The sequence below is a fragment of the Caretta caretta genome, chromosome 7 (genome assembly GCF_965140235.1).
Source record: "Caretta caretta isolate rCarCar2 chromosome 7, rCarCar1.hap1, whole genome shotgun sequence".
Classification (NCBI taxonomy): Eukaryota; Metazoa; Chordata; order Testudines; family Cheloniidae; genus Caretta; species Caretta caretta.
Window position 1 is genome coordinate 76,313,676 of NC_134212.1, and position 15,311 is coordinate 76,328,986.

Here is a 15,311-nt window from a genome sequence, read left to right on the forward strand (position 1 = left end):
TATCTAGCAAATAGCTGTGAAAGCCACTGGCAATGTGTCTCATTGCCCTCTAGTAGGAGGCCCACATAGAAGATAACAGCCTTCTACTGCTTCCTGTTACTCATATCAGCTTAAGTGGCAGAGGACTATGCTGTGGATCTCCCTGCTCATGACCCATATGGGGGTCAGTACAGTTCCATGTGATGGAATTTTCATAACCCGTTATGTTCAGAACTCAGCTCCAGTCCCCTTTGGTTGCAGTTTCGAGTGCTCAGCATGTCTGCAAATCAGATCTCAGGTGTCTGAAATTAGATAGCCAGAAAATGAGAGCAACAAAGTGACAATATAAAAATTCTGGTTTACATGACTTGCCCAATTTTCTGCATGTGGCCATTTTGTCTTTCTCATTTTCTGGTTATCCAGTTTGAGACACCTGAGGCTCTGATTTGCAGAAGTGCTGAGTACTCACAGGAGCAGCTAAAGTTGAGAAGAGCTGTGTTTTGAACATTTAAAGTACTAAAAATTGTGCTGAAAAATCAGGCATTAGGCTTCTCAAATTGGGCACGCAAAATTAGTTCACACTTCGGGTCTTCATTGCCTATTTCTTGTGTGTAAAATGAGGATAATATAACCACTTCATCTCATGGGGTAATGTCTGTAAAGCACTAAGATGGTACAATGAAACAATCATAGAAAAGCCCAGGTAGAAATTAATAATTCCGCATTCAATGTAGGATTTGGATGGGACACCATGGACCGCATGCTGAATAATGAGAGCAAAAAGAAATATTAAAAAGCTGACCAGTCTGTGCACTGAATGAGGCAGGAGTAGAAAAAATGGCATGTTAGCATGTAAAGACTGTATCATAATTCATGTACACAAAGGGAACCACATTAAGTTTGTACAACTGTAATTGTGGTATTTACTAAGTTTTGAGTGCTTGACTTAGCAACCTTCATGGATTTTTAATGTAGTTTTGAGAGATGTGATATTTATTCAGGTAGTCCAAATAGTCCCAAAACTACTATTTTAACAAACAAACAAACAAGTGGAGTAGTTGCTCGATCACATAGCTCTCTTTAGCAGAAGAAGCCACAGGATTCCATCCCCAGTCAAACCTAAAGGAGCTGCCTGCATTTGAATAGGGGGCCGTGGAGTCAGGGAGGAGGCGCGTGTGCAGTTGCCTTCTCCAGCATTCGATAGTCTGGGGGGGGGGGGGGAAACAGAGTCCTGATTCTCCCTCCGCCTTTATGTATATTAAGCTCTGAGCCCCATCCCCATTAAAGTTAATTCAGGTGAAGCCTGTGTCCTTTTCATTCTCCTACATACCCTAATCAATAATAATAAGGTATATTCTGAAAACAGCCACTAGAGTTTCATTAACAAAAAGTTCATTTGAAATTCAGCTGGTTTCTACAGATTGCTGTTCTATTAAACAACTGAATGGAATATTCCACTAAACAATAGAATTTGAGGTAATTTGGCGGTTAAAACATTTAATTAAAACATGCTGTTTCAGGTGATTGAAATGTCAAGTGTACATCCTTTTTGCCTTTCAGCTGAACATTATCTCAGCAGCAGTAATTACATGGATTGCATTTCCTCGCTGACCGGAAGCAATGGCTGTAACCTGAACAGTTTGTTTAAGGGGTCTGATCTGCCTGAGCTGTTCAGTAAACTCGGTTTGGGCAAATACACTGATGTATTCCAACAACAAGAGGTCAGTCTTTTTAAGAGGCATCTTAGTTTTTGCTGTATATTTTACAACCCTTTGTGTATCTCCTGAGTGAAATCGCTGTCTCTCCTAGCTGCAGTATTTTCACTGACCATTCTATCAAAGCTGTTCAGTCCTTGAATTTAGAAATGACCATTCTCAGTCCTTTGTAACTAAGTAACCATAACTCAATCCTAACTAAACAGGTTTCCACTGAATTATCTTGACATATTAATAACATATTAAGCATGATGTTTGTTAATAAGGATATTTGTGCAAACACCAGGTGTGTTGTGAAAGGCCATGTCCTTGAATTCACTTAAAGGGGACACTCACCAACGGTCTGCTAGCACACATTCTGTTATGGTTACTGCTGTTTATTTCAAACATAATTGTTAATATTAACTTTCCTTCCATAGAGATCGATGATTAGATCTAAGATTCCCATTTACATTTACAGTAATTTGGGAAAATAGACTCTTAATGTGCAATTAAGTATCATTAACTAACATAATCTTACATGCTTCTATAAAAATGATACCTTTACTTTTTAGTCTCTGTGTCTTAAATAAGAGTACTAAAACAAGAAGGTATCTATGGAGTCAAGGGTTGCTACATATATGACACGTCTGATGCCTATTTCCATTTTTTCCTCATTTTTCTGCCATTTTAATTTTAACCAACTGTCATTGATTGGAATTTGGTAGTTGTTGGTGTTATAGGCATAATAAAATGAGTTTGTAGAATAAATGTAAAAAAAAAAAAAAAGTTAAAGGAAACATTGTTTTTAGAGGCTACTGGCACCACGCTGATGGCTAATATTTTGTGGGGAGTAATTCTCAATACAGGAAGAAAATGGTTGCCTATAGATTGTGGGTTTGTGTGTTGTGTGAATTACCCATTTTAATTTGCTTTGTTTTTGTTCATAGATTGATCTTCAGACCTTCCTTACCCTCACAGATCAAGATTTGAAAGAGCTAGGAATTACTACTTTTGGTGCCAGACGGAAAATGCTGCTTGCAATCTCAGGTGAATAAAAAGCATTTAACATATACATGATTTAAAAATATACTGTACTAAAAATATACTGTACTTTTTCCCTTTGGTCAGTTGAATTGTTTTGGTTTGAATGGTCATTAGAGCAGCTCAAAGGAACTGTATCAGACAGAGAATCTGACCCACAGAAAGCACATCTTACCAGCCACTCCTCGTAATAAAAAGGCAGTTTTTAAATTTTGAGAGACTGTAAGGACTGTATAGCTTCCACACATCAAATGGGATTCCAGCTGCATAGTGTTGTATTGTTCTATTTAATACTATTTTACTATTTAAATACCATTACTATTGTACTATTAAACTTAGAGCTGGGCAGACAAATGCAATTCCATTTTGCAAAGGAGTTCAAAGAAAATTTTCAAAATTCCCTGCAAAAGGGAATAGAGCCTGGGAACACTGACTCCAAGATAGTCCATCTGGCACACTGTCCTGAACCTAGGGATTCTGGGAACTCTGCCTACCAAGCAAGAGTAAGATTGAGAGCCAAGACTTCCATGCCCTCATTCCCTATCAGCTCACCAGGCTGGCTGCTGAGGAGCCAGGAAAGCGAGCTGGTAGGTAAACAGGCACGTATGCGATGGAAACCTGCCTGACAGGTCTGTCCTAATGTTTGTTGGAACTTCAGCTGAGTTGAACAATCTGTGCGAAACATTTCCATTTCAACAAATGGACAAATTCTGGTGGAAAAAATGGTTTGCTGGATTTTTTTCCAGCCAGCTGTAATTAAAATTTCTTTTATATCTTACTACAATAAAGGAAAATCAAAGTACCACTTTTGAAGATACACAATAGGATAGCAATGACCAACTTGAACTTGTTCAAGGAACTGGAATGGCATAAAATTTCATGTCATATATTGCATAGAATTATGTTTGAGATTCCTGTTTTCCTTACAGTGAATCTTTTTAAGTCCAAGATTGTAAGTTTTATTCTGATATTTTCTGGAGCATGACAGATTTTTTTTTCGTAATTTGCTGATGTCATTCATGAATGCATTTCAAATTATGGCTTAAAGAGGGTAAATGAGTAATGTATTTAGATGAACAGTAGAACTCATCAAAAGTCTGTCTGAATCACTGGCAGCGAAGATTATACCTGTAATGGAGAAAATTGTTCACTATAACAAGGGACTGGGAAAAGTGCTTTCTATGAGTGATGACTCTACTGCAGGGGCGGGCAAACTTTTTGGCCTGAGGGCCGCATCGGGTTTTGGAAATTGTATGGAGGGCCGGTTAGGGGAGGCTGTGCCTCACCAAACAGCCAGGCATGTCTTGGCCCCTGTGCCGGATCTCCCCGTCCCATGCTTCTTGCCTCCTGACACGCCCCCCCACACACACACACCAGACTCCTGCCCCATCCAAACCCCCCGTTCCCTGATGGCCCCTCCCCAGACTCCTGCCCCTGACTGCCCTCCCACCCCATCCAACCCCTCCTCTCCTTCCTGACTGCCCCCCCCAGGACCCCTGCCCCCATTCAGCCCCCTCTTCTCCCTGTCCCTTGACTGCCCTGGGAACCCCTGTCGCTGACTGGCCCCCCGCTGCCCCATCCAAACCCCCTTCCTTCCTGACCCCCCCGGGACCCCTACCCCCATTCAACCCCCCCCCGTTCCCCACCTTTGACCGCCCTGACCCCTGTCCACGTCCCCCCCGAACTCCCCACCCTCTATCCAACCCCCACCGCTCCCTGCCCCCTTACCGTGCTGCCTGGAGCACCAGTGGCTGGAGGCAGCCACGCACCGCGCAGCACAGAGCACCGGGTCAGGCCAGGCTCTGCAGCTGTGCTGCCCCAGGAGCTTACTGCCCCGAGCATTGTGCTGGTGGCACGGAGTGGTGAGGCTGTGGGGGAGGGGAGGCAGCAGGGGAGGGGCCGGGGACTAGTCTCCTGGGCCAGGAGCTCAGGGGCCAGGCAAGAGGGTCCCGCGGGCCGTAGTTTGCCCATCTCTGCTCTACTGAGAGGTTTACACACAGATCTGAATAACAGCCCCTACGCCTATGTTTTATTGGAGGTGGCAGGTCATTATTATAAAAACATTAGTAATGTGTTAAAAAATGACCAATGTGCTCTGGGGAAATAATTATGTCCAATTTCAGTTATTTATAGTTAGTATACATCATGGTCTGTCACATCAGATTATATAACGTTGTGCACAATGCTGCTCAGTGTGTGATGTGCTCGTAAGGCATTCCTTTTTGTGAAGAATTTGCAGGCTTTGAACAGGATTTTTTCAAGCACTCCAGCTGGGATCATTTCATCATTTTTAGGATGGTTTTGCCTTTTTGTTTAGAATTGGTATACAAAAGATTTTGGCAAAACATTATCTTTTCAGGCATTATGCTTAATCCTAGAAACCCCTCAAATAAGAGGATTAATTTCAAACTTAACTTGCTCGGAAATAAATATGGCCCTCCTCTGCATCAAAGGACTAGCATGGCACCATCGTTGAATTCAGAATTGCAGAAAATTATGACAATTAGTACCCTGTGTTTAGCCTGAACAATAATTATTGATAGAATTTCACGGCATTCTTAGTGTCCTGACCAAATACTAACTGGGGTAATGTCTGCTTCTCTAAACTCCCTTTGCAGTTTTCAGTTGGAACTATGGTTCCCCTCTTCTAATGTAATAATAAAATTGCATTATTCAGAGTAGCTTTGCTCCTGAATCATCTCCAAATATTAAAATCCGAATCTGCTGTTTTCCATCTAGAACTGAATAAAAACCGAAGAAAACTATTTGATCCATCAAATGTACGTGCCTCATTCCTGGAAGGTGGAGCTAGTGGAAGACTGCCACGTCAGTATCACTCGGACATTGCTAGTGTCAGTGGTCGCTGGTAGCACTAAATTGTGGCTCACAAAGTGAATTGTAAAGATGGACTTGCCAATCCTGTGGACAGCTTTCACTGCACACCACCCTCTGCACTTTGGGAGTTTCGGTATCAAGGACCAAAGCATTTTTTCTGCACAAGTACTTGTGCCAAAAAAAAAAAAAGAAAGAGAGAGAGAGAGAAGACACTTGTCTGTCATTTTTCAGAACACCAAATGTGGATTATGTTTTACTCTTGTAGATTGGACAGCATTTGCAATAATAATAATAATATAGGGTTCTTTGTTTAGTATTTTATTACCTATAACTATAATGTATGCACTGAATTTTTACTTTGTTGAATGAAGGAAAAATGAAGAGCTGGGATGCCAGAGAGCATAACTTTTGGTTTTATCAAGATGGAATTTTCTGGTACCGCTTAAAATAATTATTGAGGTCTTTCTGCACTTTACATGTTCTGTTTTCTTATCCTGTGGGAATTTATTTTCTCTTTCATTTCCATATAAAATATTGTGTTGGCACTTATCAAATTTTGTCAGGTGATCCTGCAATAGTCTCCTCCTCCTCAAGTCTCCTCACTATAATGGTACTAGGAATCAGTCTTTATGTAGATTTTTTTTCTATAGATATCTGAGGAAATGTTCTAAAATCAAACCACTTGCAAGTGGACCAGTCCTATTATCTCCTTATGAAGCAGCCTAGATCTGCTTACAATGAAACGAGTTCACTGTAACAGATGCAATGAAAGACCAAAATGGACCTTGCAATATTAACCCTTTGCAGTCGTCATATTTAACTGCTGCCTGTAATGCTGAAACTGATTTTAATGGTTCTTTCAAAGCAAAGGGCTATTTTTAGTATACTGCCACTAAAGGACATTTATTTATATAAAACTTTTCTTTTTAGATTCTATACACCTACAATATGCATCAGTTTAAACTGAGATCGACTAAAGATTTATGGTAGAAAATGAAAGGCATTCATCAAACTAGAGCTCTGGGCCACCAGTTTGATTAAATGGACAACTAATCTAATTTGACAAGACAGCACTGTTGCCATTTATTATGTGAAGCATATTACTTACATGACTATGCATGCAGCAATTAAGCAACATTCATGAAATAGCTGTAATAGCATCTCTTTTGTTTAATTTAGATTTGTGATGGTCAGCTATGGAAGTATTTAAAACTCCAAGATGAACTATTTCTGAAAGAAGTTATATTCAACAAAGAGTCCATGTTATAAATGGCTAGAGCTAACTATTGCGTTCTCATACTGTGAAAGTCTGGCAATACTATTTCTGTGTCTTTTCAGATGTCTTGTTATGGATTGATGAAGGGATCTCATATAATGAAGGAAATCATAAAGTGCCTCTTTTTCTGCAATGAAATATGAAGTTTCCAAACGTTAATTTGTTGAAAAGCATTCCCTTAGGAAATATTGTGACTTACTTGTACTGTAATGTCTTATTTATGTTCAGTGTACAAGCCTTTTAAGATGGACATAAACCAGTGTCAAGTGCTCTTAACAGAAGGCATCAGAATAACCATTTACAGTAGTTGGTTTTTATGCAAAAATGGGGTGAGAAATAGTTTTGACACTTTCTGTGTATACATCTTCTGAGGTGAGGAAAAAAATCAGTTTTATGAGAAATTTGCACACAAAGGGAATTTTTAAGAGGTAATTGCTTTGAGGACTTAGATGATGAAGCAGTAATAAAACGACCTGTTGCAATTAGCAAAAATTAACTGCTCAGTATGGGGTTCAGCCATATCCACTTAATGGTGTATAGTGGAATAACTTTCACTGCAAATAAAATAGCAGCTAACTCTTCCAGTGTTTAATATTGCAGGACAATGCAGTTTGCAAACGCAGAGCTGTAAGCAACAAAGTTGTGCCCAAAGTCTATGAACATATTGGATACTTGTGTGTATAATTCAGGCACGTTCAACTTTATCAAACAACTATGGAAGCCTAAAGCGCTGATCCTGGGAATAATTATTCTTCTGCTTATTTTTATACTTGTGAGTCGTCCCATTGACATGAGATTACTTACTTGTTTAAAAGTTGAGCACTCGTGGGCTTGCAAGACCTAGGTTTGAAAATCAAGTCTTATATGAACTTGTGTGCTTAGTTTTACATAATATTTTAAAAGTAGATTAAACCTTTAGCAAATCCACTTAGACATTTGCCTGCTTAGTTTGTGTAATTTTTTAAATTCAAACACTTTACTTCCGCAAAAACTCCACGTCGCATTCTTTCATTTTTTTCATAAATACGTAACATGCAGTTTGACAGTATTACATCTGAAAGCTGAAATTCTTACAATATTAAGTTGATGTGGTCTTTTGCTGAGCAGTGCTTATATCATCTATTACCAAAGTGAAGAAAAATTTCCCAGTAAGAACATTATTTTCAGTAGGGCTGCACACAAAACACACACACTGGAAAACATTTTTCTCACTTCTTTTAATTCCATGAAGGGAATATGACAATGCAATATACAGTGTTGTCAGTGTTGTATTATGCACAAAATATTTGACTTGCTAGATTAAAATGTTAGTTTTAAAGCTGTGCCTTAATAGTGACCAGTTATCTGTAAATATAGAGCAGATACAGATTGTATTTTTGTGGGTTGTCCTTTTAGTGATTTTTTAAAATGAAAGGTGGAATTAAAAATATTAAAAATGGGAATTTTTTCAAAACTAATCAGTTGTTATATGGAAAAAAATAAATGTATGTAACCCCTTGGTATTCTGTTTGGTAAGTTAAATAGTTTTTATTTTGACCCAGGTCCAGATGTGGTTGCGTGTTAACGAAACACCAAAACTGTTGTCCCCATATTCTGCAGCGTGTTAGTACACCAGGGTGCATCTAAGCCCTGGCTCAGATTAGACAAGCGTGGAACAGATTACTGACTGCACCGCAGTCCTGACTAGGGTTGCTCTTGTCTTTTGAATTGTTTAATTATATTAAGATAAATTAGCCATGAGGCACATACTAATAGCATTATTATAATATGTAATATTATTTTAGATATGTTTTAATAACCTATGTATAAATCCCAACGACACCCTCTGCAGAATGCACAGGCCCCCAGTACCCAGACATGATGCAACCCTACTGTGGGTTGCTAGTCGTACAGAATCTTCTGCACACCTTACACATTGGAGTTAATTTATCCTTCTATTCCTCATCTAATTTCTTTGAATCCTTGACCCCTGGATATGGTTTTAGTTCAGTAAAGTCAACACCTTTCAGATATTATATTAATACCCCTCAGTGGTATTTTCTAAAATAGGTGTAAGAGGTCACATATATTTATGTGTAGAGATACATAAATTGTGTGTATATGTGCATATATATGCTTAATGTTCTCAATGAGTAAAACTTTTGTAAAGGTGCCTACATAATAGAACTTGGGATTCCCTTGTGGAGGTGCTTCCAGTGCTCTCTGCTCAAGAAATAATCCAGGACATGGGCCATAATATATTAAATATGTAAAACCTTCCTTCTGTGATGAATATTTTTATCATCAGTTTCTATAATGTAAATACAAAACACTTATCATGAAAAATCTGTATGAATTCCTTATTGGATCTATTTCAAAACTAGCTCATGGATAAGATGCTGTGAACATCTATAAATATGTTCCTTCAGCTCTCTGACTTTCTCCATGGTGGAGCTGGGGGAATTTGGACAAAAGTTGGACAGCCCTCGGAAAATTTTCAAAAGGGGTTCTCTTGGAATGCTTTGAACTCCAAAAATGTGAAATGAATTAATTCCATACTGTTCAGATAGTCAAATCCATACCCCAAGAGTAAATGGTATAAATTCAGTGATGAACATTTTTGTCTTTATCAAAAACGAAAGTGGTGGTTAAAGCCATTTAACTTCAAAACTCAGTTCAATCTTAACCATGCTGCTGCTATTGGGATCTCCTCAACACAGATAAATCTCATTTGTTTTTTTTAATGTTTTTTTTTAAAACTGTCTCTTTAGAGAGAACCAGCCTTCTGTTGAACAAACTATTGCATTAGAAATACCTGTCACTACAATGTATTTTTAAAAAAACAAAACTTACCATTGCAGAAATTATGCAAGTCATGCCTTGTCCATGAGGTGGCAAAATTTGCAGCTAATATAAAAAACCACTCAAGATAGCTAAGTCCAACGCAAATTGTGAAGAGTTACAAAAGGATCTTAGAAAACTGGGTGACTGGCCAACACAGTGGTGGATGAAATTTAATATTGATAAATGCAAAGTAATGCACATTGGAAAACATAATCCTAACTATACATATACAATGATGGCATCTAAATTAGTTGTTACCACTCAAGAAAGAGATCTTGGAGTCACTGTGGATAGTTCTATGAAAATATCCTCTCAGTTTGCAGTGGCAATCAAAAAAGCTAACAGAATGTTGTGAATCATTAAGAAAGGGATAGATCAGGGGTGAGCAAACTTTTTGGCCCGAGGGCCACAGCTGGGTGGGGAAATTGCATGCAGGCCCATGAATATAGGGCAGGGGGTTGGGGTGTGCGAGGGAGTGTGGGGTGTGCAGAAAGGGGCTTAGGGCAGAGGGTTGGGGCACAGAAGGGGTGCAGGGTGTACAAGGGGGCTCAGGGCAGGGGGTTGGGGTGCAGGAGGGGATGTGGAGTGCAGCAGGGGGCTCAGGGCAGGCAGTTGGGTTGCGGGGGCAGGAGGAGTTTGGAGTGTGGGCTCCAGCCCAGGGCTGCTTATCTGGAGTGGTTCCAGGGTGGCAGCAGGTCTAAGACAGGCTCCTTGCCTGCCCTGGCCCCACGGCACAGCCGGCCCCACATCCCTGTGGCCCTGGTGGGGGGGGGGGACAGAGGGCTCCGCAGGTACCTCCCCTGAAGGTCCCATTGGTCACTGTTCCCCGTTCCCGGCCAATGAGAGCTGCGGGGGCAGTGCCTGGAGGTGAGGGCAGTGCACGGAGCCCTCTGCCCCACCCCCAAGGGTCGCAGAGATGTGGTGCCGGCCTCTTCCAGCAGCGGCGCGGGGCCGGCAATCCCATGGTCCGGATCCAAAGCCCTGACGGGTTGGATCCAACCCACAGGCCATAGTTTGCCCACTCCTGGGATAGATAATAAGACAGAAAATATCATAATGTCTTTATATAAAGCCATGGTACGCCCACACCTTGAATACTGCATGCGGATCTGGTCGCCCCAATCTCAGAAAAGATATATTGGAATTGGAAAAGATACAAAGAAGGGCAACAAAAATGATTAGCTTCCATATGAGGAGAAATTAATAAGACTGGGACTTTTAATCATGGAAAAGAGATGACTAAAGGAGGATATTATAGAGGTCTATAAAATCATGACTGGTGTGGAGAAAGTGATTAAGGAAGTGTTATTTATTCCTTCACATAACACAAGAACTAGGGGTCACCCAATGAAATTAATAGGCAGCAGGTTTAAAACAAACAAAAGGAAGTATTTCTTCACACAATGCACAGTCAACCTGTGGAACTCCTTGCTTTTGTGAAGGCCATGACTACAATAAGGTTGAAAAAGAACTAGATAAATTTAATGGAGGATGGGTCCATCAATGGCAATTAGCCAGGATGGGCAGGTATGCAAAACCATGCTCTGAAGTGTCCCCAGCTTCTGATTGCCAGGATGGGCAATATGTAGATCACTTGATGTTCATTTCCTCTGAAGCACCTGGCATTGGCCACTGTTCTGAGACAGGACACTGGGTTTAGATGGACCATCGATCTGACCAAGTTTGGCCATTCTTATGTTTTCTTAGGTATGCACCTATTGGCATAGTGCTATTGTATTTTTAATGTATAAAATTTTCACCCATCATTCATGGATTTAATAATTAGGTGTAAGTGGTCACAGTAATCCTGCATTGATGCACAATAAATGTGTTTATATAAGGGGAAGTGAATTATCTAATGGCTTGTCTTCATGGGGACACTGGAAAATTAATCCAAATTAACTAAATGTGTGCATTTTAAAGTGAATTCAAAATTAAAGTGAATTTAATTCAAGTTAGCCAATTAAGGTTGAATCAAATTAAGGCCACTTCACTTCTGAATAAGTGTGTCCCACATGGATTTACTGCAGTTAAACTTATTCACTTTAAAATCACACCTTTTAGATCATTTGGATTAATTTTCTTGAGTGTCCCTGTATAGGCAAAACTTTAATTTCTTTACATGTACTTTAGACAGATCTTTCACACATGCATTTTGGATGAAATCTTTTCCCCTCTGAAGTTTTTGTGAGTTTTACCACAGACTTCAGTAGGAACAGGATTTGTCCCATAGTGTACTTTTCATCTGATACATTGTCTTGCCAAGCTTGTAGTCACTAAGTTCTGAACAGCTGTATAGATGCTTAATGTACCAAGTTCTATGTGCAGAAGGACCTCAAACGCTATACATTTCATTTATTTATGCTTTTCCACAATTGGAAAATATAATTGTAAGGTTTTGTGCCTCACTTTTATTTTATGTATAGTGCCTCTGATAATTGGCGCATGTGTAGTCGGGATTTTTTACAAGCAGAAAATTTTCTTTGCCATCAAGATGGCGGACTACAGAGTGTTATGGCAGGAAAATTTTGTACAACAAATTAATTTTGCAAAGCCCTGGACAAATTCCCACTGCAGTTTTCACCACTGCAAGGTTAATCCATGCCATTTCCATTGGATATTCTCTTTTATGAGGGGTTTATAATGTAGCTATTTGAATTTGCTTAGGACTGAAACTATTTTTATTCTTTTTTGTAGCACTTTGTTAATAATGAAATCATGCTCCGGTACCAATACAAAAGAGAAGAAATAATTTTATAGTAGCAACACAACCAGCCTGTCACTTGGCTCCAAAGGCAATGAGAGGAAGTTTACAGCTATAACAAGGATACACAGAAAGACAGATTTGCTAGTGTGGATCAAATATAAGAACACTATTAAATTGCTGTAACTAAGCTTCAAAAGCTGCTAGAGAAGGTAAGATTATCCAAATAATCAGAGAAGTGAAGCTAAGTAAAACTCTTGCAGATAGTGTCCAGTGCGGGTAAGGAATTTTTAAAGCAGCTGTTTTCCGGGGTAACCATGAGCATGGGACCTGGGAGGTTTCTGGCACTGACTGCTGGCTTGCCGAGCAGGGCAAGTCCTAAGTCTAGCCCAGGCTGAGGCACCCCTTGTCTGTATCCTCGTTCATTCTCACAGTGGGAGGGTGGTTACATTCAATTGGATCCTGTAGGCCAGATTTATGGGTTTAGGCTAAGGGCAGCCAACCTCCTTTCCCATTGCTAGTTTGACTTGCGTCTGGTTTTCCCTGCAGTAGGCTCATAATGCCTGGCAGTTTTGGAGAGGGAGTTGCTGCCATTACTTGATATCAAGTGGCAGCCTGTGGCTTATATCCATCCTCTTTTGAGTGTTTCAATCTCTTATACAATGAAGAGGGGATCAGTTATAGCACAGGATTCCGTAAATCAATTTATCCAGTTACCTTCCAACTTTAAATTAAAATAAAAATCCTCTCTAACCAGGGCATACACATGAGCGGTCTGGTGTAGAAAAAGTTTGAGAGCTTGGTTGTAAGAATCAGATGAATAATAGAAAGTTTTAAAACCTCAACTAAGCAGTCACTATCTACTGAGGTCCTTCATCACTAGTATCTGAACATCTCCCAGGCACTAATGGATTTTATCCTCACAACAACCCTCTGAGGTAGGGAAATACTATTATCCCCATTTTATAGATTAGGACCTGAAGCACAGTATAAATTGACTTGCCTGAGATCACACAGGAAATCCATGTCTCAGCCAGTCCCAGGCCACTGTTCTAGTCATTAGTCCTTCCTGTCATCTCTTCATAAAATATACTAAGACTGTGTATTGCTGTTAGCTCCTGGGTTGGGTCCTGAGTGCCTCTGTTCTGTCATCTTGGGAGAGCAGCTGGGAAACTCCAGCTACTAATTCCCAGATTTGATATATATGGGGTAAAACAGCAAAGGATCAGTGGAGAATCCTCATCTCGGGCATATGCTTCCTCAGTTAGACTTAGGAAGAACTGCTTTTTTTATTTCTCACTCTTTGTGTTTGGGATGTGTTGCGGGATCTATTTATTTGCTGAAGCTTTTTCTGAATATGTGGTGTGATCTAGGGGGTTGGGATTTTTTTTCATGTGGGGAGTTCTGCTTTTCAGTTGACTTCTTGTTCTTGTTTTTAATATTGTAAATGATCCCAGAGAATGTCAGTGAAAGCATATATTAAAAATCTAAATAAAAAAGCAGGACAATCATTTGACACCATTTGTTTCCACTGTGATATGCCAATCATAAGAGGACTCAACTGTTCTTAATTAGAAGAGATTTTTCCTCCCCCTTTGAAGAGAGAAAAAGTATTGAAAGGCAGACTCTAAAGTTAGAAAGTAAGCTTCACTTGCTGTTCTTATTTCATGATAGTTCATTTTATTATAAATGTTTACCATCAGCAGCAAACGTACAATAATGGGGAAGAAATTAATCATAGCTTTCAGGCAAATAGAGCTTTCTAAAAAGATGACCCCAGAGCAAATGTAATATCCTATTAATTAAGCAGCTTGCAGTCCTTGTGGGCCTGTGTATGCAACTTAAAGGCAAATTTTTAGCTGGCCTTACTTCATTTGTTCTGATTTTGTGAAGTGCTTTGGGAAGGGGCTGCTACTATAAAAAGTATAAATACAATCATTTAATAAAATTTTTCACATCTTTTCACATTGTCCTTTCAAATTAGTCTTAGAGAAAATGTTCTGAAAACTCCTTGGAATTACTGAAATTCCACTTAAGGAAATACAGAGTGAACATGTCTGTACCTAGGATTTGAGTCATTGTGGGCCATAGCCATTAAAAAACAAAAAGAAATATCCCAGAATCTTCAATACTAAATAGAGTCAAAGTAGAGAAGAGTTACCCTCAACAGCAAATTTTGAACTGAACACTGTTGCTTGTGACAATGTAGTTGAATATTATGTTAGTTAAAAATCATTCCTATGTCAACAGTTCTCCCACTCTACTCAAGTCTGTAAGAATGGGACTATTCACTCTGTGGAGACGTACATAACAATCCCAGATGTTTAAGCAAAACATCAAGAAAGATAAATAGCTTGTGATGGAAATTACCCACTTTCTGCCAAGAACTGTTGAAACATCATGGAAACTAACAGACAGAAAAGACAGAACATAATAAAAAAGCAGTTATATAAAAGCTGAAAACTTGCTGTTTGTAACAATACATGATGAATGTTGAGGAAAACACTGTTACTGTTAATGTAATAATCCAAGAATCATATGAATTAATAAGGATTATTATTAGACATTTATGCCATTATAAAAGGCAGAAAAATTAGTGGCCTGTGAAAGAGGGAAGGTTTGGAGGGGGCTGCAACTTGACTTTTTTGGTGGGCTAAGGGAAAATGCTAAAATGGAAACTAGCTAGGAGAATGGAAGCTGACACATGCATGGGCAGTGTAGAACCTATAGGGAAAGGGGAGTTTACTACCTATTACCTGAGAGCTAATTGCTGTATTACTGTTAAATAGTAGAGATATTTTAGCAACTAAGTATTAAATAGGAAATTGTACAGATTTTGAAAAATCTCTCTGGGGGTATGTAATGAGGCAGTGTGGTTCCCCGGCACCCCGGAGAGGGATGCCAAAGTGGGCGGAGCCAGTGGAACCTGCACCTGCCCCCCAGAGGTCAAGGTGCA

General features: G+C 39.6%; 1 protein-coding gene across 1 annotated transcript in view; it reads left to right on the forward strand.

Annotated features, from left to right (window-relative positions):
* The window catches only part of BICC1 (BicC family RNA binding protein 1), a 246,379-nt gene extending 237,226 nt beyond the window's left edge, over window positions 1-9,153 (forward strand). The window contains exons 19-21 of the mRNA XM_048856281.2: window positions 1,540-1,700; window positions 2,624-2,723; window positions 5,457-9,153. Coding sequence (XP_048712238.1) covers window positions 1,540-1,700; window positions 2,624-2,723; window positions 5,457-5,587 — 392 coding nt within the window. The 3' untranslated portion in view covers window positions 5,588-9,153. The remainder of the gene's footprint in view (window positions 1-1,539; window positions 1,701-2,623; window positions 2,724-5,456) is intronic.
* The last annotated feature ends 6,158 nt before the right edge of the window (window positions 9,154-15,311 follow it).